Source organism: Pocillopora verrucosa, chromosome 2 (genome assembly GCF_036669915.1).
Source record: "Pocillopora verrucosa isolate sample1 chromosome 2, ASM3666991v2, whole genome shotgun sequence".
In the NCBI taxonomy this organism is placed as follows: domain Eukaryota; kingdom Metazoa; phylum Cnidaria; class Anthozoa; order Scleractinia; family Pocilloporidae; genus Pocillopora; species Pocillopora verrucosa.
In genome coordinates, this window is record NC_089313.1 from 7,576,608 (window position 1) to 7,599,567 (window position 22,960).

Consider the following 22,960-nt stretch of genomic DNA (forward strand, 5'->3'; position numbering starts at 1 on the left):
TGAAGGTAATAAACTTGCCATAAAGTTAGTTGAATCTTCAATTCTTCACGAAACTGTTATTAAAAACATGAAGAAAGATTCTACAGGGTACATCGTGTAATTTATGCACCGAAAAAGAGAGAAGCGACGAAGGGCTTTTAAGAAGCGTATAAGATATCTAGCATTGACAGTTATGTCATCTGATCAGCTACAAAGCTGGGCAGTGAAAGAGTTTCTTCAAAAAGTTTTTAACTACTATAAAATTTCATTCAAAAATGGCCATATGTCACGCTTTTGAGTGATTTAGTTTACTTTAGCAGTAGAACAGCTTCTTCCGCCGTTAGAGTTCGTATAAATTGAGTAATGGTGTAATTTTTGTGACTAGTTCGACAGCATTGATGTATTGATAAAAGAGGAAACAAAAAAACCGCTGTTGAACACATTTTATGACAGCAGATGATTCGTGCATGTCATCCCACTGAGCCAGACTGAACCAAAAAGAAATTTGCTAGTTTAAAACATTTAAATTTCAATTTCTTTAGAAAAAAAAAAACAAAAGATGACACACTCAGTCCTAAAAGATATCTAAGCACTCGCAGGTGAAGGTAAAACGCCTCTTCATAGAGGTGAAAATTAAAATCGACGTCATGTGATTAGTATTTCAAGAAGCCTTGGCAAGGGCATGAAGAGCCCATTGTAAAAGTAAGAGAAATGTTTTTTTTTGTATTCATGAAAACCAAGACTTTGGAATGATAAAAAAAATGAAGAGAGGTAGCATCTAAATGAATTTTTATTATTTCGTGTCTTGAAACAGTCCTGATAAAATTAAGCGCATTGTTATTCTTATCAAGCATAAACAAAATTCACATTTTCGCCATGTGAACAATTAATGACTATTTCGACGGAAAAAAATTGCCCTGATATCACTAAAGTTCATTATGCCTTCCATTCCGCCCAGTATGTTCTAAATGATTCTTTTGTAGGATCATATATCTCCTGTGAATATTAAGTACCTATTTTCCGGCACAAGGCTTTTAAAATTAGTAACCAGACATTGTGTTAACCCCGCGGTCAACTTTGTCACAATAGGAGTACATGGAATTCATTAAACGTCAGACAATCCCGTTCAGAAATTTGCAAACTCAGGTGGCAGTTTTCCAGTGAGTTCAAAAATACAAATTCAAACAGCAGTTTAGAAAAGACTCTTCCATGTGTTCCTTGGCCTTTGTGGCGTTCACGCTGTGCGTGGCGGTTCTTCCTTTCGAGGTACTATGCGAAGACCAAGGTGAGTGTACATATAACTCACTCAAATACGACTTTTCAATGTTTGCAAAGCAACTTAACGATTCCAACAATTGGACGTGAAGTTTTACCCATATGATATTAACATTGAAAGAACTTTACCTTCACAACTCATGGAAAAATAATAACGACGAACATTGCTAATTTTTGTCATGTTGACCTATTGTTAAATATATCAGATATACATTTCTTTGGGCATCATTACTGGGTTTGTTCATGTTTAAACTATATCTTGCCACGAATGAATCTTCATGATTTGGCTCGGTAAACTATAAAGTATTCAAGGAAGTAGTCTGCATACGAATTCAAATCGAAGTTTGAGGAAAATGAATATACAGTTGACATTCGATTAATGTCCACTTTTTGTAGGAGACCCTTGAGGAATATTACACTTTGTTTGAAACGGTATTCTTTTTGGTCATTGCTAAAAAAAAATTATGAAGGGAAAAATGGAACCATTATGAAATTAAAAGATGGATGTGTCATGAAAATTTGACAGGGTCAAATATTTACGATCCTTTTAAAGTACCTTTCAAGCAAACCAAAATTTACGAAAAATGCAAATATGTCCTCATTCTGAAACTAATAAAGAATCATTAGTTTCTATGGGTTCTTTGTCATAATGTCAGAAATGTTAACCAGCGGATTCCATTTCTGGAAAAGTTGTTCAGCTAGTTGCAAGTTTGAATAAAATGTTGAAAAGGTTAGATTGGAAACAAAAGCAACAAGAAAAAAACATTGTAACAGAATCTTTTTCGCGTATTTTCAAGCTTCCTGTAATTTCATGTTTTGTAATTAAGTAAAGTAATGAATGCTAAAACCGCAACGTTTTTCCTTTTAATAACGACTCGGCGGTGAATTTATGGCCGGCAAAGGATTTTCTGTACAAAATTTTTGCACTGTTCGCTTTCATTTCGTCGCACGGTCGGGAATTAACTAGTTATTCAGGTGTAACTCTAGGCCTAAAGGGTTTATCATGAGTCAGCGTCCTAGAATATAATGCAAACGTACGCTAGTTTAACTACAAATATGTACATTAGAATTGATGATTCACTTTAAAATTAACAACAAGTAATTTTAAGAGACATATAATCCGCTGACGGGCATTACCATTAAGGATTTTTATAAAAGTAAAAATAAGACTGAGCTAGATTAAACAACAGAGCCAGCTAAACGCGGAAATGATTCATTTATTTTCGAAGCTTTGAAAGAGCTCAGTTCCAAATACATGAAATGCAATTTCGCGGACCCATATCTTCGAAATTTTAGTGATCATTGTCTATTTTTTCAGTGGCAGTAAACTAAAATAATTCAAACCAGACAGTTTGTCATTTTCCCTACGGTTTCGATATTGTTGATTGAATGGAACAAATTTTAGTTATAAACTATGGCAACTACTTGTTTCCACAGTAGAATTATATTTCTAAATGTCGGTACCCTTTATACCACTTGTAAAACAATGTGAATCTGAACAATTTTAATTTTAAGGAGAGAGGAATTGTCGTGTAAATTCAACAAAATCCACAAGTACTGATTATTGGAAATAATTTATTTCTGCTAGAGCAGTCGACTATAATTAGAATTACTAAGGCGCTCACAAAGGGGCAAAAAGAAAACAAAAAAAATGACAAATTCATCAAAGCCATATACACTGCCATTGGCAGTTTCCTGTACATCAAACTCCTTACGGGATGCAGGGCTTTCAATAACGTTTCCATGAGTGGCTGCTGATGGTGTCCGTCTGGGTGGCTTTGCCGTAGGGAGAAATCCAAACACGAGGGCTTGGCTCGCAAGCAAAACAGACGAGGCAGGAGATGTCTCATAAGTGGCGGTACACCACTGGTAACCGGGTGAGATGAATCTTCCAACCATTTGTTCACTGATGATCAAGTGTGTTGCTATCAGAAACCCAATCTCTTGTGGAAAAATGTTATTGTTCACAAAACGATGTTTATTCAAGACAACCTCCGAGAACTAGAACTAGAACTTTCGTGAGATATGTTTTCAATGCGTTTCAAAACAAATTGACTATTGATGTTTAATGATTCGCCCACGTCTTTTAACATATCTTCCAGTCTAAAGGCTACATTTATTTTTAAACTAGTCGTTTAATCCAAAATATGTTCAATCTAATCTCTATAGATTTAGGCAATAATTGCCTCAAGTACAGTTTTACAGAGAACTTGAAAAATTAAAACTCTGACAAATGAATGCTCTCGCCTGCACCATTTTGCAGAAAAAACATTACGACTCTTTGCACTTTGCGCTATTGCAAATCGAGGGAAGCCGGCGCTTTGGTGGCAAGAAGCCAAACAGTAACCTGCTATTCTTAGTTTTGGGTGCCACTTCTACTAATGATCTAACCATTACGAGTTACGATTTTAAAACAAGGAGGAATAATTAACAACTTAGAAACCGAATGTCTAATGTATAACTCTCTCTTAGAGGAATTCCTAGAAACCAAGAAAACATGAGTTGAGCTTATAAGAAGCTTCCCCCCCTCATATTACGATCCTGAGCCGAAGAAAAGATTCTGAGTCCCTTTGAAGATCAATTTAACCATTTGATCACCCTGCCTCCTCTGAAGGTCTATTGTTGAATTTTCTCTCTATCATTAATCTTTTATGCACGAGAACAGTATGTAGTGTAGACGAAGCATTTATGTTGAATACGATTACCGTTTATTTCTAGAAAATGAGGAACGCGTTTTGAGGAGGACACTTTCTGAGAAGTTGTTTAATGGGTACAAAAAGGATTTCTTACCGCGACTGAATGAATCAGTTCCGGTTAAGGTCCAATTTGATTTTGAACTCATTACAATCAAAGATGTGGTAAGTGAACTTCTAAAATAAACATTCATTTCCTAAAGATTTCTTTTTTCAAAAAATTTTTGCGCGCCTTTAAAGGAGGTCGATAGACGACGATTCAACTGATGGATCGGGAGGTCTTGAATGCATGTTGACCCCACATCCCCATCCATTCCCCCTAATCCTTGGTGTTGGACACCCGGAAAGGTCTGGCTTACCTTTGATAGATGTCGTCTAAGCAATCTGCCGAGTTGAAGTTTTGAAGCTCACTGACAATAAATATGAAAAAGATATAATTATTAAAGATAATTTAAATCTTCGTTCAAAAAAAAAACCACGAGAAAAGTATGTTCTTATTTGTCAGTTGTATTTTTTCTTTAAACCATATTTTTGTGTGTTATTTCAGAATGCAAAGGAACAAACATTCACAGTCTACGGGTGGGTGCGACAGGTAATTTTTAGCTTTGTCAACAAATGGTTCATCACGCTGAATTTTTCCAAAATTTTCTATTTCAGTCTACTGAGGAATAAAAATATGTAGTTAGAAGAATGTTTTTCCTTTCTACCACTTTTCCTGGCAAACAATAATGTTGAAGAGTCTTTTCAAACGGGGGTGTTACGTAATAAAATGTTTAATATTAAAGGGGGTAAATTTCTAAAGAAACTGTGGTGCTACGTTGGTGGGAAAGTAAGACAAGATAATTTCAGTATTATCAACCGAGTTGGTAGCGTAAATAAGCCACCGTAAAAAGTTTCAAAGCTTACGTTTTGAGCGTCAGCCCTTCGTCAGAGCGAATGGATTATCAACTAAGTCGATAAAACCAAAATTAACCTATTTAATGAGAAGCTTGGATTGATGCCAGCTAGTATTGGCGCTGATCGAGGCTGCAAAACGTTGATTAAAAACCACGTGGTGATTACTACGCTCTTGCGAATGATTTGTGTGCTCTTTGCACCCTAAGATAAGCATTCACCTTCTTCTCACTGTTCACTTTACATTTCCAATGGTGCTGAAAAGGAAATTTGTTTGACAGGCAGGAGCTTCTTGAATAATTGATCATTCCCTTTATTTTCTTCTTTATATTTTATTCAAGGATGATGTTGCAGAGAGAAATTAGAATCCAGTCTCTCTTAGGGCTAAAAAAACCATAATTTAGGCGAATGTTCCCAGTCTCCAGTTTGATACTCTTCAACTGTAAACAGATCTAAAGATCCTATGTTCTCCTCACTCCAGAAATGGCACAACCCGTTTCTTGAATGGAATTCTTCTGAGTTTGGCGGTATTCAATCCATTCAGACGAACGCGGAGAAGATCTGGGTACCAGATGTTCTGGTCTATAACAAGTAAGGCTTGCATCTGCGCCATGGCGAGAGCTGCAGGGGACCCTCCGAATCATTCGCAGTTTGATTATGACCTAAATTGGGGTCGGCGGTGAATCTAGGGAGGACAATGCAGAAAATGAGTTATTTACTCTACAAGATTGAAAATCATATGATATGCATGCAACCTAAAATGTCGAAGTTAGCGAGACTAAGGAGTAGTTTTGAAATCTTGATACACGAGAAATTGATATCCGTGAAAGCAGGCAGCGTTAACTTTTTATGTCATTGAAAAATTGATCCATTACCTAAAATGACTTAACTGCCCTTTAAGTGTGGTAAACTTGAAATCAAGACAACGTCGTCTGACTCATTTCACTTGATCTTATTACGACGATAAGATTTCTTAATAATCAAATGCCCATGCTAAATTTAGAGCCAATGGCAAATATTCTGCATGTCACACTCACCCAGGGACAAATCTTTTTCTCGATGTAAACGAGACTATTTCAATGATTTTCTTTTTCTAGCATTGATCTCCATGACCGCATTGGTGGTGGGCGAACGACATACCAAACCAGTGTTCTCATGCAGGCAAACGGCCAAAACTCTTGGATGAGTCCTGCCATCTTCAAGACCGTCTGTGCCATTGATGTCACCTTCTTCCCTTTTGACATGCAGACATGTTTACTCAAGTTTGGTTCGTGGGCTTCTAACAGTCAGCAAATAACCTTGTGTCCACAGAACATGACTGGAAAATCGAATCAGTACGTGGACAATGGCGAATGGGATATCATAGACATCGTACCTAGAAGAAACGTTGTGCATTACAGTACGGGTGCGTTTGACGACGTCACAATTACTATAGTTATAGGTCGCGTTTTTTTCGTGTACTGCGTGAATTTGATTATTCCGTGCTTTCTCATCTCGACCATGATATTTCTGGGATTCATTCTTCCTCCAGAATGCGGAGAGAGAATTGGATTGAGTATTACTGTACTGCTTGCTATGACGGTCTTCCAACAGTTAACAGCAAACATTTTCCCTTCATTTGATTTCCCGCTCCTTGGTCAATATTATTTTGCAACAAGTGTTGAAATTAGTATTTCACTCTTGGCGACAACTGTGGTTCTCAATTTTACAAATCGAAAAAACAAGAAAATGCCACGATGGATGCGTAAGTTGTTACTAGAGTGGACCGCGCGCGTCGTCTTTCTAAGGAAAACTGTAGAAAAAAGCTGCCCAAAACCCAAACATAAACGGTCCACGCGGCGTTTCTCGAGCATGAGGGAATTCAGGGACAACCAAGAAGCCAGGCAGAGGGGAACAGCCAGTCATGACCAAATGATTACAAGAGAAACCTTTCCCGATGATCCCGAGAGACAAGACGACCACCTTGTCGCTGAACTCAAAAGCATGTTCATGATATCAAAAAATCTGGACTATGGCGGCTTGCGATATGCACACTCTGTCAAGAGTACAAACTTGAATGGACTCAATAATGGTGACGACAGCCTCATATTAAGTGGCCCCACGTCCGAGGGAGTCTGGGACGATAGTAACATGTCATTCACTGGAGTTCTAGATGAGAATGGTGAAGAACTCGAAGAAAACGAGCTTCAGTTACGTCAGTGGGAGTGGATCATGGCCGCAAGGGTCCTGGATCGAGCCTTGCTATGGGTGTCAATAATTGCCGGCATTGTAACTTTTTTCGCCATTTTCATGAGAGCCCCTCGCTTGCAGACTTTATTGTTTGGCTCTTGAGTAATCATGGAAAGAGGTCATCTCTCGAGCACTGTCTAGACTGGAAACAGGGGAACCATTGGGATAAAACAGCAAAGCTCTCCCGGATTCTTGTGAAGTCTTGCCATTTGTTAATTCCCACTGGACGTAATAGTAAAAAATTGACAAAGACAAGAAAACAGTAGTAATATAGGTATTCAAAGAAAATGATCGCTGAAGAACTGCTGAGATTAATACGTACTTAGTACTCAGTCAGTCAGCCATTGCCTTAGAACTCACAAAACTTTAAGTAACAAGTAGAAAGCTGGCTAATCCCGCTCATCACAACCTTCTCCGTGGTTGAGTTTAGATTTCTGTACCGTTAACTGGAAAATATTAGCGCTACATTGAGGGTACGATGCGCTAAGAACTCATTTTTGGAGACTTGTGATACTAGTCTTCACTTGTCGACGAGATAACTTTGATGAACTTCGGCTTCGTGGCGAGAGATTTAGCAGTCTTTCAAACAACACCTTAGCAAGGGAATTAGTACGAAGAACACAAAACAGAGACCAAACGTTGCAGAGAAGTAAAATATCTCATGTATCTGACAATCAACTTACAATACATCATTAAAATGGAAAATTGGTCTTAATGAAAGACTGAAGAATTTTAGTTTATGGTGATTCAGAGGTCGGGATGGACATGAAATCAATCAGTGTATCGTGTAGTATCCTGCACTCGGGCAGGATTTAAATTTCGGTCAATTTTGCTCCATGCCACATCTGACAATGACGTGTGTGTTGATCGATTGGCAAATCTCTTGTGGTAATTATCCAAAAGGTTGTGTTTGTTGAATTGGAGGAAATAAAAAATACAAATACAAAAGTATTGTTTCAGTCAACTCCGGCGGAGACGAAACTGATGCTATTGCTAAATGTATATTGTTTGTAAAAGCTGATTTGCAAGTTCCTGGAAATTTGGTGTTTTGCTCTCCAAAGGTCTCAGGCGAGAAAAATTAAAATTACCCTTCAACTGAAATATATGTCAGGCACTTCGCATTTTATATTTTTTATAAGAAACTACGCGACAAACTTGCATTTTTCGTCTTTTGTTTTACTAAGGGAAAATATACAGTATGCATGTTGAACGAGAAGCAATGTTTGCGACTCAAATCTCCGCAGCAGTAACAGAAGAGGCCTTCATGAAGAGAAGTAATAAGACCATCTCGATGGTAGGTTCTCCCGTTACCAAGCTTCCTCGGTGTATGCCTTTCTACAAAGAGGGTACGTTTCTGAGGAGACTGTGGTGTTGCGTCGCTGGGGTAGTATAACCCGATAATTTTGGATTTATTGCAAAACGATATACATTGGTGAAACAGGAAAACGACTTGGTGGTCGATTCCGAGAAAACTCCTTCGCGACGTAGAAGAAAATGACAATGACGCATCCAAACCAGTCGCTAGATCGACAGCATATGGCAGTTTGCGGCAGTTCAGTAAAACACTTGAACAAAAATTTGTCTCTGTAATCGGCACCCTTAGTCCTCAGGGTATCAACGAACGCTTTTCATTCTTATTTTTCTAATTACTATGTTCCCACCAATAGCATAGCGCCATTTTCTGCATAGAAACCCACACACAACCCACAATTCCTCCATTCGCTCTGATGAAGGGCTAACGCTCGACATTCTTTACGGTGGCCAAGTTACATCATCAACTCAGTTGAAAAAACCAAAATCATGCCTGTCAATATCCTAAAACCCCCTTAAAGGTATTATTTTAGTATCCACCAACCCTAAAATGGGGCGAGAGGGGGAGAGTTAGAGGAAAAGACTTAAATGATAACGTCCACGAGCTCCTTATACCTTCCGGGATGAAAAACAAAACAAAAACAAAAAACTGAAAAGGGTCCAAGACATAGCATTAATAATTCAGTCTGCTGTGTCATCAAATACCGCAAATATTCACTTCCTTTTGAAGAAATGAGATGGAATTCTTCTTTGTAGGGAAATGAAGTACGTTTCATTGTTAGTTCGTTGCACAGCCTTTTTAAATTTTGCTCATAATCCCAGTGGCTGTAAATCAGCCGACGGCTTACATACCATGCATTTTATTATGTAATTTGCTCACGTCGTTCTTGGTGCGCATGTGTGTTCGTCTGCGTGCGGTCTGTAGTATAGATATATTTGAAAATGGCACTTTTGAACATTTCACTCCCGCAGTGCCGGACAATTTTGAAACAAGATTTAATGCGGTGTCTCTGTGTGCGTGTCTCGATCCAATATTTCATGCGAGGCCTAAGAAAAACCTTCATGGTTTGTTACAAATTAAAGATTAATTGCGCTTACGGGGAAAACCGTACTACTCTCACGGGTTGCATTGTGACATAACACGTTACGGGTACGGGTACCAGTGCAGTGTGCTATTGTGCTCGCCTTTATGAAACAGACTTATTTTAATGAGCTCCAACCGATAGAATTGATTATATCTAATTGGAACTCAGTTCCCTGATTGCAATCAAATCGCAAGGCGGCATTGCATTTAAGTACATAGGAAAGCCTGATTAGTTCACCAAACGGTGTGGTTTTTTGGAAATACTCCAATGTGTTCTTTGCCTTTTTTGACGTTGCCAGCGTTCCTGGTTATGTGCGTTGCTGTTCTTGCTGTCGAGATATTATGCGATGAACAACGTAAGTTGAAACGTAAATTATGCATAGTTCTTAAACAACGCATCGCTGATGATAATAACTGGCCGTGAATATTCCCTATAAGCATGTCATAGTGACGCTCGCCACAGCATGTCTTGTTTTTAAATCTGTAGCCTGTAGCTTTAACACAATGAATTTACTTTAGGAACCGTATTGATCGAGGCTATTTTCTGAAAATCATTTGCCTTCTCTGACTCACAATTCCATCTGAACTTTAAATACAGAAAAATTATTTTACGCAATGAAACACAAGGATTAGAAATTTGCTAGAATCTTAAATTAGTCATGATAAACTATGATGTTTATAACGGCGTCAAATGTAGGTCAAAGGAATTATTTACCAAGGGAAAATAAACTCAGCTCACATCATAGCTTAACTGAAATAAACTCATGTAAGTACAAAAACCGGAACCTTAGGATCCAGTCGAAGCATTATGTAATCATTTGCGTTGATTAAAGTTTATTTGTTAAGTTACCTTAACACTTAGACCAACTACTGGTGCGTTACTCTTATATCATTGGTGATGATCATTTATACATATATATAAGAGTTGGTCTGAAAATTACACCTAAACCAACGCACTGTGTTAATCTTCCATGTGGTAAAGTTTTTCTAATGACAGACCAGATCCAAAGAATTATTAAATGTACCAACACTGAGCATTTTTGTCGGTTCGCTTTTCGTTACTACGAGTTTTAATCATGCAACATCCCGCTGTGGCGTAACTTAAACCACCTTGTCCCTTAAAGATTGACAGAGCCGCAGTCTTTATACCATGCTCAACTAATTTTTCAATTCACATTTCGTCGGCACATAACTTTTATGGAAAAACTGACTCGAAAGCAAAGAAAAATGGTTTAGAACTTTTAAATAATTTTAGGCGTCATCTCCATCGCTAATGTTATGCGAACAGGCTCATCTCACGAAATTAACCGCTTCTTGGTGATCTATATTCATTCAAATTAGATCGTGTCTTCGTACGCTTTTCTTTATAAGAAACGCTCCGAAATTCACCGCTGTTTGGCAACCTATATGCATTCAAATTAGATCGTGGTTTCGTATGCTTTTCTTCATAGGGAACCCAACAGTTCAACTGAACTTATCTAATTAAAAAACTTTGCGCTTTTTCTCAGTAACAACACGGAAACACTGAAGTTGGAAATTTATTAATCAGTCATACCTTATCTACCGTCAACCTCAACCTGCATTGACAAATTCGAAAGACATTCTTTTTATTTTTAATAACCTCGTTTGTTATGTCGGAGAAGTAAATAATCACTTTAAACGCTTGATGGGATCTTTCTTCATTCCGTTCTTTCTTTCTTTCTTTCTTTGCTTTTTCACTGGTTCTAAAAAAGCTTATTTAAAAGAAATTATAATTGAATCTTTACCCAAAAATCTTACGGTTTCTCGATAAGTACTGTTTCCTGCAAGTAATATAATTAATAAAAGCATATTCGAAATGATAATAAGTGCTTCTCAGAGGAAAGTAATGTATTTCTAACTTTTCGGCTTGAACTAGTTGAACTAGGGCCCCTAAGCCGGACAGAGAAGAACCACACCGGAAAAGTTTAAAAAATTGTGAGGTATTCATCTCTCATATTTCTTGGAATCTATTTTCTTACATAACCAAAACGGAAAATTGCTTCATTAATTTTAAAAACGACTCTTGTTACGACTTGATTACTTGTTGACGACGAAATTTGTTTTGAACTTCGCTGCGGCTAACATGTTGCCAATAGGTACTGCTCATATTCAAAGGTATGGTTTGGTTAGGTCCTTGTTTATCTAAACCGCCTTCTTAACAATCTTACATCAAGCAGAAAATATCACCTTCATCTTAACATTTGGCGAAATGTCATATTCGGCACTAAAATGAAGATCAAATTACTCTAAAAAACCTTCAGACGAGAAACTTTCGAAGTCCATTGATCATCAAAGACCGCAGCTTATATTGGTCAGCGTTTAAATAACCGACCTTAAGTTTTTTACTTCATCTGTAAAACCTGTTGGATTCTTATTCCAGATGAGAGTTCTAAAATGCAACTGAAGAGCACACAAATCATTCGATCTCCTAATGCCGACATGCACCCATGACGCAAACAACACAGTAATTTGAAGGTTCCCGCAAATAAATAATTTATGAAGATAGTATCTCAGAAAAACAATAAAAAAATAATGAGGTATTGAAAATTAAAGTTCTCGAATAAACGAGCCTTAGCTAGAACAGTGTAAAAATAACTGGATGTTAAGCAGTTGGCTTCTGTTTGCAGAAGACGGTAAGCGCACGACAATACAAAGACTTTCCGAGAAACTGTTTGATGGCTACAGGAAGGACTTCTTACCGCGTCTCAATGAATCAGTGCCGGTTAAGGTGGAGTTCGATTTTGAAATAATCACCATCAAAGACGTGGTGAGTCTCTGAAGTTAACTCCAGTGATATCAAATGAATGTTTATTGCATAACAATTCCAGTTTCTGCATTCCTATTAGAAAGTTTTTCAATCGGAGGGCGGAGAAACAGGGTGTATCAGTTACAATTCTAATCGTTGCCACCTAAAATTGTTGTACATGAAACGGATGCAGTTACACAACTTTTATTGAAAAGGTATGATAACATACCTTTCAAACTTGTTACATCCTTACTAAGGAACCCTCACTGTAATTTCAGAACGCCAAGGACCAGACTATGACAGTGTATGGCTGGGTACGACAGGTAAATATTTCATCTTCATCTTTTAAAGTGAACGGTTATTAAATGACTGTACATAAATATGAAAGCACATACATTACAACTGCGGACAAAGAAATTAATACAGAAGCGATTTTCATGACAATGAACACTACTTAGCACTACTTAGGCAATAGTGAAAATAACGCCTGAAAAAATCTTTTTCTTGGCCTTATTTTCTCTACGATAAGGAAATATTTTTGCCGGCCCTATTTTCACTACTGCTTAAGAAGCGTTCATTGCTGCAAAGATCGCTTCCATATTCAGAACGGTTATTATTTTCCTCCTGGAGCGGCTGGGGGAGGGGTTAGGATCCCCTCTCGTTGGCAGTTAATTGCAACTGGGAGTCAATTTTCAACGGTACCCTCTTTAAACTCTGTTGACGACGACTGTTTCTCCTCCTCACCCCTTGAAAATTAAGTGACCGCCTCCCCTCCCCTTCCCTAGCACTTTCGGTCCTTTCACTGAATTGGGGTGACTTTTGTGAATATGAGATTTTGTTCCGATCCACTCAGGTTTGGCACAATCCGTTTCTTCAGTGGAATTCTTCCGAGTATGGTGGCATTAAAAACCTTCAGGCAAGCGCCGAGAAGATCTGGGTACCAGACATACTCATGTACAACAAGTAAGAGGAAGCTAACACTAACGTGTCAAATTAACTGAATAAAAGGGAAACCGTATTAAACATTATTACATTTTTAACTCCGAATGTTGCTTTTCTAGTATCCTGATTGATTCATTCAACTCCAGTAATCAGCTCATATTCCGAATCGCTGTATGTGGAAATGCACTGCAACAACTGTTGCGGAGCTGAAAAAAGCTCCAAATATCCAAACGTTCAGGATTTAATGAAATTTAATAGAGCAAGTATTCCATTCGTGCCTGTTGGATACGAGATTGGGTGTAGTAATAAAATCTTGGTTATAGCCAATGAGGCACGTATCTCTTATCCAACGCGCGCTCTTAGGGACCTTGAGCAGTCAGGACGGCAACGCCGTGGAGGAAGTGAATCAAAAATAAAAAATTGAATTCTTATTTTTAGTAAGAATTTCACAAGAATGTTCCACCACCATCGAAAAGTAGTCGCACTAACCTACGCATTTAGACACAAGGATGGTCAGTTCGATCTTTGCCAAGACAGTGACTAATCGGAGAATTACATTTTACTTTTTCTAGCGTTGACCTCCAAGACCGTATTGGTGGTGGACCTACAACATACAAAACCAAAGTTGTCGTCCAAGCGAACGGACAAAACGACTGGACAAGTCCTGCCATTTTCCAAACTCTGTGTTCCATAGATGTAACCTACTTCCCCTTCGACATACAAAAATGTTCTCTTAAGTTCGGTTCTTGGGCCTCAAGCAGTCAACAGTTAACTATGAGCTCGGAACAGATGAGTGGGAAAACAAATCAGTATGTGGACAATGGCGAATGGGATATCCTCAAAATAGAGGCTAAAAGGAACGTTGTGCAATACAGAACGGGAGCTTTTGATGACGTGACAGTTACCATCGTGATAGGTCGCGAGTACTTCATCTTCTGTGTGAACTTAATAATTCCATGCTTTCTTATTTCGTCAATGATATTTCTAGGTTTTATTCTTCCTCCAGAATGCGGAGAGAGGATTGGGTTAAGTATTACCGTTCTCCTCGCTATGACGGTCTTCCAACAGTTAACTTCGGACATTTTCCCTTCATTTTACTTCCCGCTCCTTGGTCAGTATTATTTTGCAACCAGCGTAGAAATAAGTATTTCAATTTTGGCGACAACGGTGATTCTTAATTTCACAGCGAGCAAAAACAAAAAAATGCCACGCTGGATGCGGAAGTTGATGCTGCAGTGGATGGCGCGTGTGGTCCTCCTGGGGAAAACTGTGGAAAAAAGTTGTCCAAAACCAAAATTCAAAAGATCCACCCAGCGAAGAAGGCCGGAGACGGAATACAAGGACCATAAAGAAGCCAGGGAAAATGGAGCTGTTGTTCATGAGCAAATGATGCACGGATCGTCACCCGATCAATCCGAGCGAAAGGATGACCGCCTTGTGGCTGAGCTCAAAAGCATGTTCATGATTTCCAAAAGTCTTGATTGTGGTGGCTTACGGTACGCCAACTCGGTCAAGAGCACCCACTCGAATGGATTTACAGACGAAAATCCCTACAGCCCTGAACCTTACGAAGTCTGGAACGAGACTAGCTTGGCGTGTACAGGAGTACTTGATGAAAATGGCGAAGAACTCGACGAATACGAACTTAATTTACGTAAATGGGAGTGGATCATGGCCGCTAGGGTCCTGGATCGAGCTTTACTGTGGATTTGCATAATTACTGGAATTGCAACATTCCTAGCCATTTTCATGCGAGCACCTCGCTTGCAAGAAATAATATTTGGTTCCTAGAACGGACATGAAATGCCGTTTACCCTTCAAGGATGGGAACAAAAGATAGTTAGACGATAGATGAAGACTTTAGTCATCTTAGATAAGCCGTAAAATATTCGAGACATATTGAACAAGATAGTATAGTGCAATTAGAAGTTATTTATCAGTGTTCGTGTGGAAAATTCGAAGCAGCTGGCTCTACTGTGAGGATGATGAACTCTGGATCGAGACGTCCGGGTTCCGAAGCCCTTGCAAGGGAAATAGGTCATGTCCTTGTTCCACGAACGCTCGCCTGAGGCTTAGTGCCAAAAATTCAAAGTAAAAATGAATTTAAATTGCACCAGGAAAAGACCTCGATTTTGTAAAAAGAATTTGCAATTAGCCTCGATTTGAAAAGAGGCTTGTGACGTCTTGTAAATGGCCTGTTGCGTTGCCTCTCTCGATGAACAGCTAAAGTCATGGTAACGAAGACTTTATGAGAAAACGAGAGAGCCCGGGGAGAGAGAGAGGGGGGGGGGGAGAGAGAGACTGAGTCATTTACAGTATTTTTGGAAGAGAATGGCGTGGAACTCGAACGGCAAGAACTGAAGATGTTACTGTGAGATTACATCACGACCGCCAGGGTCTTGGAAAGAGCCTTACTGTAGATTCCCACAATAACTTACATTGTAACGTTTGTCACTGGTTTTTTACGAAAACACATCGCTAACAATAGTTGTTTTTTAAAACGAAGGAAACATTTCGCAGCCCTGTACCGATTTAAGACCGTCAGAAATTGCGCATTTGTCGAGATACGACTTTTGCGAGAGCTTATTCAAGCCGAGAGCGTTAAAAGAGTCACCAAAGTTAAGTAATACTTTTCCCCCTAGGATCAGAGAAGGAGGAACCAAAAAGCAAGTTTTCATTACATTTCGTATTCATTACTTGAATCACTGGTTTCAATATTAGAATTCTTTGTAATAAAAATAACTGACAAATGTACACTTTTTGGATTGAGTTGCTGTGGAAAAAAAGCGAAATATATATGAAAGAAGCGAAAAAGAGGCATCGTCCGCGCCCCTGGCTATCGCCACATCTACATATCACAAATTCCACGTTCATGTTAACCATGTCAATTGTCCAAACTTTGAAGACGTAGAATTACTTTCCACTTAATTGACAAATTAGATTCGAGCATGGGAGTACAAGAGCCCTTTTAATAACAGACCAGCTGCGAAAATCTGTCGCGCATGCTTTGAATTCCTATAGGCCACGACCCCCGGAGCAACACTTTGGTTTCCGACGCCTATCTTTTTCGTCATCTTCTTTTCTCCTCTTTTCCAGCACTGAAATTAAATTTGGAATAAAACATTTGCATCACCAAAGTTAATAGAGCATTCTACTTTTCCAATTCACTTGAGTCAGTCGAGGAACACCCGACGCATATACAACAGCTGATTTTAGAATATTTTCATAGCATAAAAGTTAAAAATACTTGGAATACTTCAATTATCACTCAATGCGCTGCCCCCCGGCTAATTTTTGTGTATGTGTTTCTCGTGGTTTTCAGATATCTAATTAAAAAAAAATTCTATGTTGCCGTGCTTCTGTTAAGTAATAGATCACAGCTACTGCCCAAATGTGGTAAGAACAAAAATGTATCACTGATGTTCTTAGCCCATCTTGACGCCTTCTGTGGTCTGTTACTATACAGACCCGCGGGAACATGGAATCTGTTTGTTTTAAAAAGCAAAAGGTTGTTAATGGCAACGTCATTTATACGTCCGTCCTCAAATAGATCCCAAGTAAGAACCAATCAAATCGCGTGCATAATTCAGCCTAGCACAAAACCCTTAACCCTGTGGACCCCGAGTGTGACTGACTTCTAATTAACCCTAAGCGCAATATCACACTTGAATTAAATGTAAAGGTTTTGAGACTAAAGGAAATGATCACCAATTTAAGGCGCTCCTCATTGACACAAAAGTTTTCCTTATCAGCACTACAGGAATTGTAAAGAGAACAGTTTGGACAAAATAAATACTAATGCTAGGGTGCAAAGAGCTAAACGAGATGATCTTTTCGGATTTCAGATGACTATTTCAGTCAGAAGTTTAAGGACACACAATTACTGATCTGCCAAAGCCTCTTCGATGACACTAACCAGTCTTTTGAAAACTCAGCTCTGTTTGTAAAACATCAAACATAACTTTCTCCTACAATGGATAAGTTTATCTTCTATGGTAATTTCGTAGTAGGCTGTCACGACTTATTTAATATGTCAGAAGGGATAATACAAATTATGTTTCTGATAATTTTCTTAACATAACATACTAGTGTGAGTTGGCAAGTGTACGCGCGAACTTGCCTTTTTCTTATGAACTAAGAAAAAGGCAAGGTCTTAGGAGTACTTACCCAGGCCACCCCCACTTCCTATCTGTTGCACTCCAACTCTTTTTCCCTGAGTCTCTAGCTCACGTAGAATTGCTTGCTCAAACGTTACGGCTGCTAGTCGACGGAAAAGGCCTTTGACGTTCTCTCCTGTGTACAATCGAAACACGATGGTCAACTAACTGTGCGGTTTAATTTCTGTGGTGACTTGCGATGAAGTCAAGACATCTTACCACTTACCCTGTAATGAGTGATCTGTTCGCTTAAGTCATAAGCAAGCCCAAATCAGTTCCTCATTTTGTTTGGTACTTAAACAATCTCTGGTGAAGAAGGAAAACTAAACGAAGAAAAACCTCTTCTACCTCTTAACCCTTTAACCCCTAAGAGTGACTAGAATCCAAATTCTTCTTACAGTATCACTCCTGGATCACACATTTAAGATACGAGAGTAAAGAAAATGATAACACACTTAAGAGTCTCCTGATTGTTGAATAAATTCTCCTTGTCAACACCTTAAGTAACGCATGGTGAACAGTATGGAGATTATGCATCCTGACGTTAGGAAGTAAATGGTTACAGAAAGATGTCAGGAGACGGAAATTAGCGGGAACAAGGAAAATCTAGCTGACAGGGACATACATGTATGCTTCCCCAGACAAAATTTCATCACTTCTGATATCGCTGTGCTGTTATTTTGCGACCAAGAGACTGAACTACCTTGTTACGTTTCCGCGAAATGGTTATTACTTTGCATGAAGTCTCACAACTAAATTTTCCAGTGAAGGTTTACCTGATTTAGATGATACACTCCAGTATTCTGCGTTAATTTCTTCTGCAACTTTCAAAGCATTCATCTCCATTTGTGAAAAATCATTGCTTTTCTGCACAAGAAGACAATTTATTACAACCACTTAACGATATTCCTTCGTATCGGTGTTTCTTTCCTTATAGCCGAATAGCTAAAATCTAAACGTCTTTTTTTCAATCAGCGAAATATTCTAGGGAATTTTTTTCTTAACGTGAAAGTATTTACATTGACAACGTAAAACTGATTATCGACTTACTGTTGATACTGTCATTGAAACCAAATATCAGAACTAGTATTAAATTTGATTGGCTGTGGAAATTAGGGCATCTTAACATCTTCACGATAATAATCAATAGGGTAATTTTTTCTACTCCGGTTCCAAGCATAAGTGCAATGCATTATGTACGCCGTGTGGACTTATTAATCTCATCTCAAAAGTAATCAGTAATAGTATATTTTCAAACTGCCACTCATGTGTGCTTTCAGTTTTTCAAAATGCCTCAAATGTGAAAGTACACGTAATACCATTTCAAGCTGTCAACAGGCAACTAATAACGACGACAACATAATAAAAAAAAACCCTATACTCACACAGAGGTCCTTTTTGGATCCTACAAGGAAAATTTCTGGACAAGTTGTTGTGTTTTGTTCTAAAGCTTCCTCCAGCCATTGCCTAATTCAGCCGAAAAGAATAGAACACTTTTATCCAACACAGTCATGGGAGGCCTACAATTCAGGTTGTTCAATATGAATGAAAAGCCGCTGAACATTGCTTAACATAAACAAGTAAATTTCAAGGTCTACAAAATTGCATAAATTGATCTAATACTATACAATTATTATATTTAATTTAGTAAACATGAAATTCTTCTTCAAGTTGCAGTGAAAGATGCTTCACTAAATGGAATGTTTTCAGTTACATTATTACTTCATACAGGTGGTTTTAACCCTTTACATCCAAACATCAGAATGCATATTCTCCATACTGTCCTCTGTATACTTCCTTAGGTGCTGATGAGGAGAATTTGTTTAACAATCAACAGCTTCTTTAGTTGGTGATCATTTCCTTTGATCTTGCAACCGTTATCTGTTATTCAGGGGTGATATACATGTAGTATGGAGAAATAAGGTGCCAGTCACTCCTAGGGTTTCAAGGGTTAATAATAATAATAGTACTAATGATAATAATAATAACTATAATAATAATTATTATTATTAATCAAAATGCCAGTGATAATGATAATCAACCAATAATGTAAAGGGCCAGCTCACTTTGTATTGTTAAGAGTCTTGATGCTTGTGAGGTCAAACACTAAGATGATCACTGCAGAAATAAGACAAAATAATATAATTATCACCATCCATCTACAGTGTGTGCAGCAAACAAAAATACAAACAAACATGCTGATAAACTGACATACATGAAAATTGTCTATGGACTAGAGGTGTCAATGATCATCTAAGGTAGGTTTCTATTATATATGTGGTGTACAGATGTAATTTTGCTCACATCAAATCAAGTCAGGTTTTATAAAATAATTCATGCTTCAGGTAGGAGGTCATTAAAAACTTACCATGTGCTCCCCTGTAGTAGGATTGAGCCATGCATTTGAATCTCTCTTGGCCAGCTGTATCCCAACTAGACATCATTTAAGAGTAAAATATCCATTATACAAAATTAGATATATATAGATGTTCTTCATCTTGTCACAAGCATGGGACAAGGAAAAAATTCTGACTCCCTATGACGAGTTGAACCTTAGAACTTCAGATTCCGCACCCTGATGCTCTACCACAGAGCCACTGAGACTCTGAGGTGAGTAAGGCCCAATATGAAGTTCATATATGACGCACTGCAATTTTCTTATTCTATTTACAGAACATGATGCCATTGACATTGCTGATCCGAGTAATATACAGGACACATATCTTCTGTGAACTTTGTAATGGCCTTGCTCACCATGAAGTCTCTTGGGCTCAGTGGTAGAGCATCGGAAAGCAGAATTCTAAGGTCCGAGGTTCAATGCCTCATGGGAACTCACAATTTTTTCTTTGTCCCACGCTTGTGATATTAAACAGAAAAACATTTTTCTCTATTTCTTTACCCAGCCTAGTACCTACCATCTTCCTTATTCTACTTACAAAATTAAATATGTTCTGATTCTTGCTGTGCTGTTGGTACAATAATTTGACCATTACAAGTCACTTGAAACCAAACAAGGAATGAAAAGTGGACAAGGAGGGGACAATGATGCACTTAACCCTTTAACTTCCAGAAGTGACTAACATGTAACTTCTCCATATAATATCTATATGCTTTCTAGCAAACAGTTACTGAGAATACTAAAACTTATCAGGGTGAAGTTTTTATCTTGATCTCACACCAAATTCTCATAACTAATTTACAAGGAATTTTGTAGCAGCAAGAGGGGAGAATTAACAATCAGATCTTAAGGGTTAACTCACACATCAAATTTGTAATTATCCTTACTGCCAAATGTACAATTCTTACAATGTTAGTTCAGAGAATTTAGTATTGGATCAACTAATAATTATCCCCAAGTTGATATTTTTCTTTATTCTCATCACTTAGCTGCTTGATATTGTATTGATATTGTAAGGAGAAATTCTGTCTTGGTCACTCGTGGGAGTGAAAGGGTTAAATGTCTTCTTTAGGTAAATCTTAACTTTCCTAGACACTACATAGCTGCAATGCTATGAAACTTTGTTATAAGTGAGGGATAACTCAAATAAAAGCTTGCCTTGATCAGCATTTGTGATTTTCTTATAAGTGATGGGATGTCATACATGTCTTTCTTACATTTGCATGTTGAACTCTTGATCAAGAATCCTAAATCGCTCCACTTCAAAGTCTACACCAATGGTTGCTTTGTAATCTCTGTCATATAGGTTACGACAGTATCTGCAATAAAATACCAAATTCAGTACTGTGGAGCCTAGATGTAGAAAGTTGCTGTAGCATGTTGATGCCAGTCATGATAAAGGTCCACTCAAAATATTAAATTTTAAATTGAGGAAGATGTGGAAAACTAAACTGCAGTGTGCTGGACTCTGCATCAGGAGGTCTGGATTTGACTCCTGGCTGGATCAGCGAGTTGTGCTCGCAGGCACAACACTCAATTCTCACAGAGCCTCTCTCTACACCCAGGAGTATAAATGACTACTGGTGGATTGCCAGGGAAGCCTGATGAAATGCTCAGGGGTAACCTTGTGATGGACTAACAATTCCCTTCTAGGAAGGGGGGAGAGAGTAATAATACTCCAAGTCACTTCAGGGTACTTGTAAAGTGGGGCAAGTTGTTGCTGGGTGGGCCACTAAGCTCTAGTACTGACTAAACCCCTGAATAGATGAACCTTTCATGTACACATGATAAATACTTAAATGTTTTACACACCTGTTAACTAGACATGTTTTCCCAACAGCAGTGTCACCCACAACTATAGATTTGGCCACTTTTAAACTGACAACAAAAAGAAAAAATTTTTGCTTTCATTAGTCTATTTCAAGTTCAGTACTGTGGTGGTATTAAGATTTTTAATGTGGTCCTTTTCCAATTGGAAGTTATGGTAGATCTTGAGCAGAAAATTTCATTTCCAATCATGTACAGTTGTGCAAACTACTATGAAACCAAATACTTCAGGGCTAAAGAGCACAATAAACCAAAAAAAAATAATTAATGATAACCAAAAGAGGCTATGATCTATTAAAGTACGGCACTATAATTAGTTGTTTGTACATGAGTATGCTTTATTCCTACAGGTGTAATTGTTGCGCATACTTACTAGATCAATTAGAGTGGTCAGCAGACAGCAGACTCTTACCCAAAATGTAAAGTATCCATAATTACATAATAATTATTAGATTACTTTCTTGACAGGATGAATAAATCCTTGAAAACTTCAGTCACAAGTACACTGTAGATTAAAGATCAGCTCCTATCCACAACTAATGCACATTTATTTTATTCAGAACAAGATTGTTCAATTAATGTTCATTCCTTTACAAATCAAGAGTTGCAAAGTGAAAGCTGTCAAGATATGGGATTCCTGTGACTAACCACTTTATTTACAGACTTTGTGGCTCTTATGAAAGTCTAACAATGAAAGGACATTATTAGGAACTTCTAGAATGAGGAAGAACTCATTGCATTTTGTCTTTTTTTTCTTGTTCTTTCTTTTGTGTGATCTATTTATTCACTTTTTTCTTCCTTCTCTGGAGGAAAGGATGCTACATAATATACTGATAGATTTATCATAATAGCATTAAGGGGGTTAAGCAGACTTCAACTATAATTTACAAATAATACATCATTTTGTGCTTCAACCTAAGTTAGATGATTTTGCGTCAACATTGATTTCTCATCTGTGAATACTTACGATATGTTGCCAGTATTCCCTGAAGAACATGCATCCTTGGTTTTAGGGTGAAAATTAGAAGCCTGTCTTGGGGCTGCATCAGCTGTATAAAACTATGGATACAGAAATAAAAAGAAACTCAAGAAAAAAAACCAAGACATCAATCAAATCGAATTGATTGTTATCAACTTACTAACAGTTATTGGCCAAAGCAAAATAAACATTGTGTAAATAATTATTCAACAATATTCACTGAGTCTGAGGTGAATGATTTTTTAAAGCATAACTGCCAGGTGCTTCCAAATTCCGTTGTCAATTTATTTTGTTGTTGAAAATATGTTGTTAAAATTGTTTTGATAACTTATATTAATGTGAGCAGCCAGTTTCCCTAAAATTTAGCAGATTCATTTAATTCAATCAGCAAAAACTTCATATCTTTTGTTTGAAAAGTGTTATGC

At 37.8% G+C, this 22,960-nt stretch overlaps 3 protein-coding genes and 1 pseudogene across 3 annotated transcripts in view; 3 read left to right on the plus strand and 1 right to left on the minus strand.

Annotated features, from left to right (window-relative positions):
- The window catches only part of LOC136279210 (2-(3-amino-3-carboxypropyl)histidine synthase subunit 1-like), a 490,303-nt pseudogene that overhangs the window by 239,508 nt on the left and 227,835 nt on the right, over positions 1-22,960 (plus strand).
- On the plus strand, positions 1,081-8,033 carry LOC131794015 (neuronal acetylcholine receptor subunit alpha-10). The gene is made up of 5 exons (XM_059111522.2): positions 1,081-1,264; positions 3,973-4,112; positions 4,495-4,539; positions 5,323-5,432; positions 5,939-8,033. Exons 1-5 carry the CDS (start codon positions 1,189-1,191, stop codon positions 7,170-7,172), a joined length of 1,605 nt encoding a protein of 534 aa, XP_058967505.2. The 5' UTR covers positions 1,081-1,188; the 3' UTR covers positions 7,173-8,033.
- Positions 9,690-15,412, plus strand: LOC131794017 (neuronal acetylcholine receptor subunit alpha-9-like). The gene is made up of 5 exons (XM_059111524.2): positions 9,690-9,821; positions 12,114-12,253; positions 12,511-12,555; positions 13,086-13,195; positions 13,747-15,412. The coding sequence occupies exons 1-5, from the start codon at positions 9,734-9,736 to the stop codon at positions 14,963-14,965; spliced, it is 1,602 nt and encodes a 533-aa protein (XP_058967507.2). The 5' UTR covers positions 9,690-9,733; the 3' UTR covers positions 14,966-15,412.
- LOC131794006 (ras-related protein Rab-34) overlaps positions 15,884-22,960 on the minus strand; it is an 8,740-nt gene continuing 1,663 nt past the window's right edge. The window contains exons 2-10 of the mRNA XM_059111504.2: positions 22,524-22,615; positions 21,542-21,607; positions 20,947-21,048; positions 19,700-19,764; positions 19,398-19,449; positions 18,717-18,798; positions 18,108-18,198; positions 17,342-17,467; positions 15,884-16,272 (exon numbers count right to left, since the gene is read on the minus strand). Coding sequence (XP_058967487.2) covers positions 16,190-16,272; positions 17,342-17,467; positions 18,108-18,198; positions 18,717-18,798; positions 19,398-19,449; positions 19,700-19,764; positions 20,947-21,048; positions 21,542-21,607; positions 22,524-22,615 — 759 coding nt within the window. The 3' untranslated portion in view covers positions 15,884-16,189. The remainder of the gene's footprint in view (positions 16,273-17,341; positions 17,468-18,107; positions 18,199-18,716; positions 18,799-19,397; positions 19,450-19,699; positions 19,765-20,946; positions 21,049-21,541; positions 21,608-22,523; positions 22,616-22,960) is intronic.

What these genes read in the sequence shown, in the direction of transcription:
- LOC131794015 (XM_059111522.2), top strand. Translation starts at nt 1,189, where the DNA reads ATGTGTTCCTTGGCCTTTGTGGCGTTCACGCTGTGCGTGGCGGTTCTT. An exon ending in TCATTACAATCAAAGATGTG is followed by an intron (nt 4,113 to 4,494) that starts GTAAGTGAACTT and finishes GTGTTATTTCAG; the next exon opens with AATGCAAAGGAACAAACATT. An exon ending in GATGTTCTGGTCTATAACAA is followed by an intron (nt 5,433 to 5,938) that starts GTAAGGCTTGCA and finishes TTCTTTTTCTAG; the next exon opens with CATTGATCTCCATGACCGCA.
- LOC131794017 (XM_059111524.2), top strand. Translation starts at nt 9,734, where the DNA reads ATGTGTTCTTTGCCTTTTTTGACGTTGCCAGCGTTCCTGGTTATGTGC. An exon ending in TAATCACCATCAAAGACGTG is followed by an intron (nt 12,254 to 12,510) that starts GTGAGTCTCTGA and finishes CTGTAATTTCAG; the next exon opens with AACGCCAAGGACCAGACTAT. An exon ending in TGTATGGCTGGGTACGACAG is followed by an intron (nt 12,556 to 13,085) that starts GTAAATATTTCA and finishes CGATCCACTCAG; the next exon opens with GTTTGGCACAATCCGTTTCT.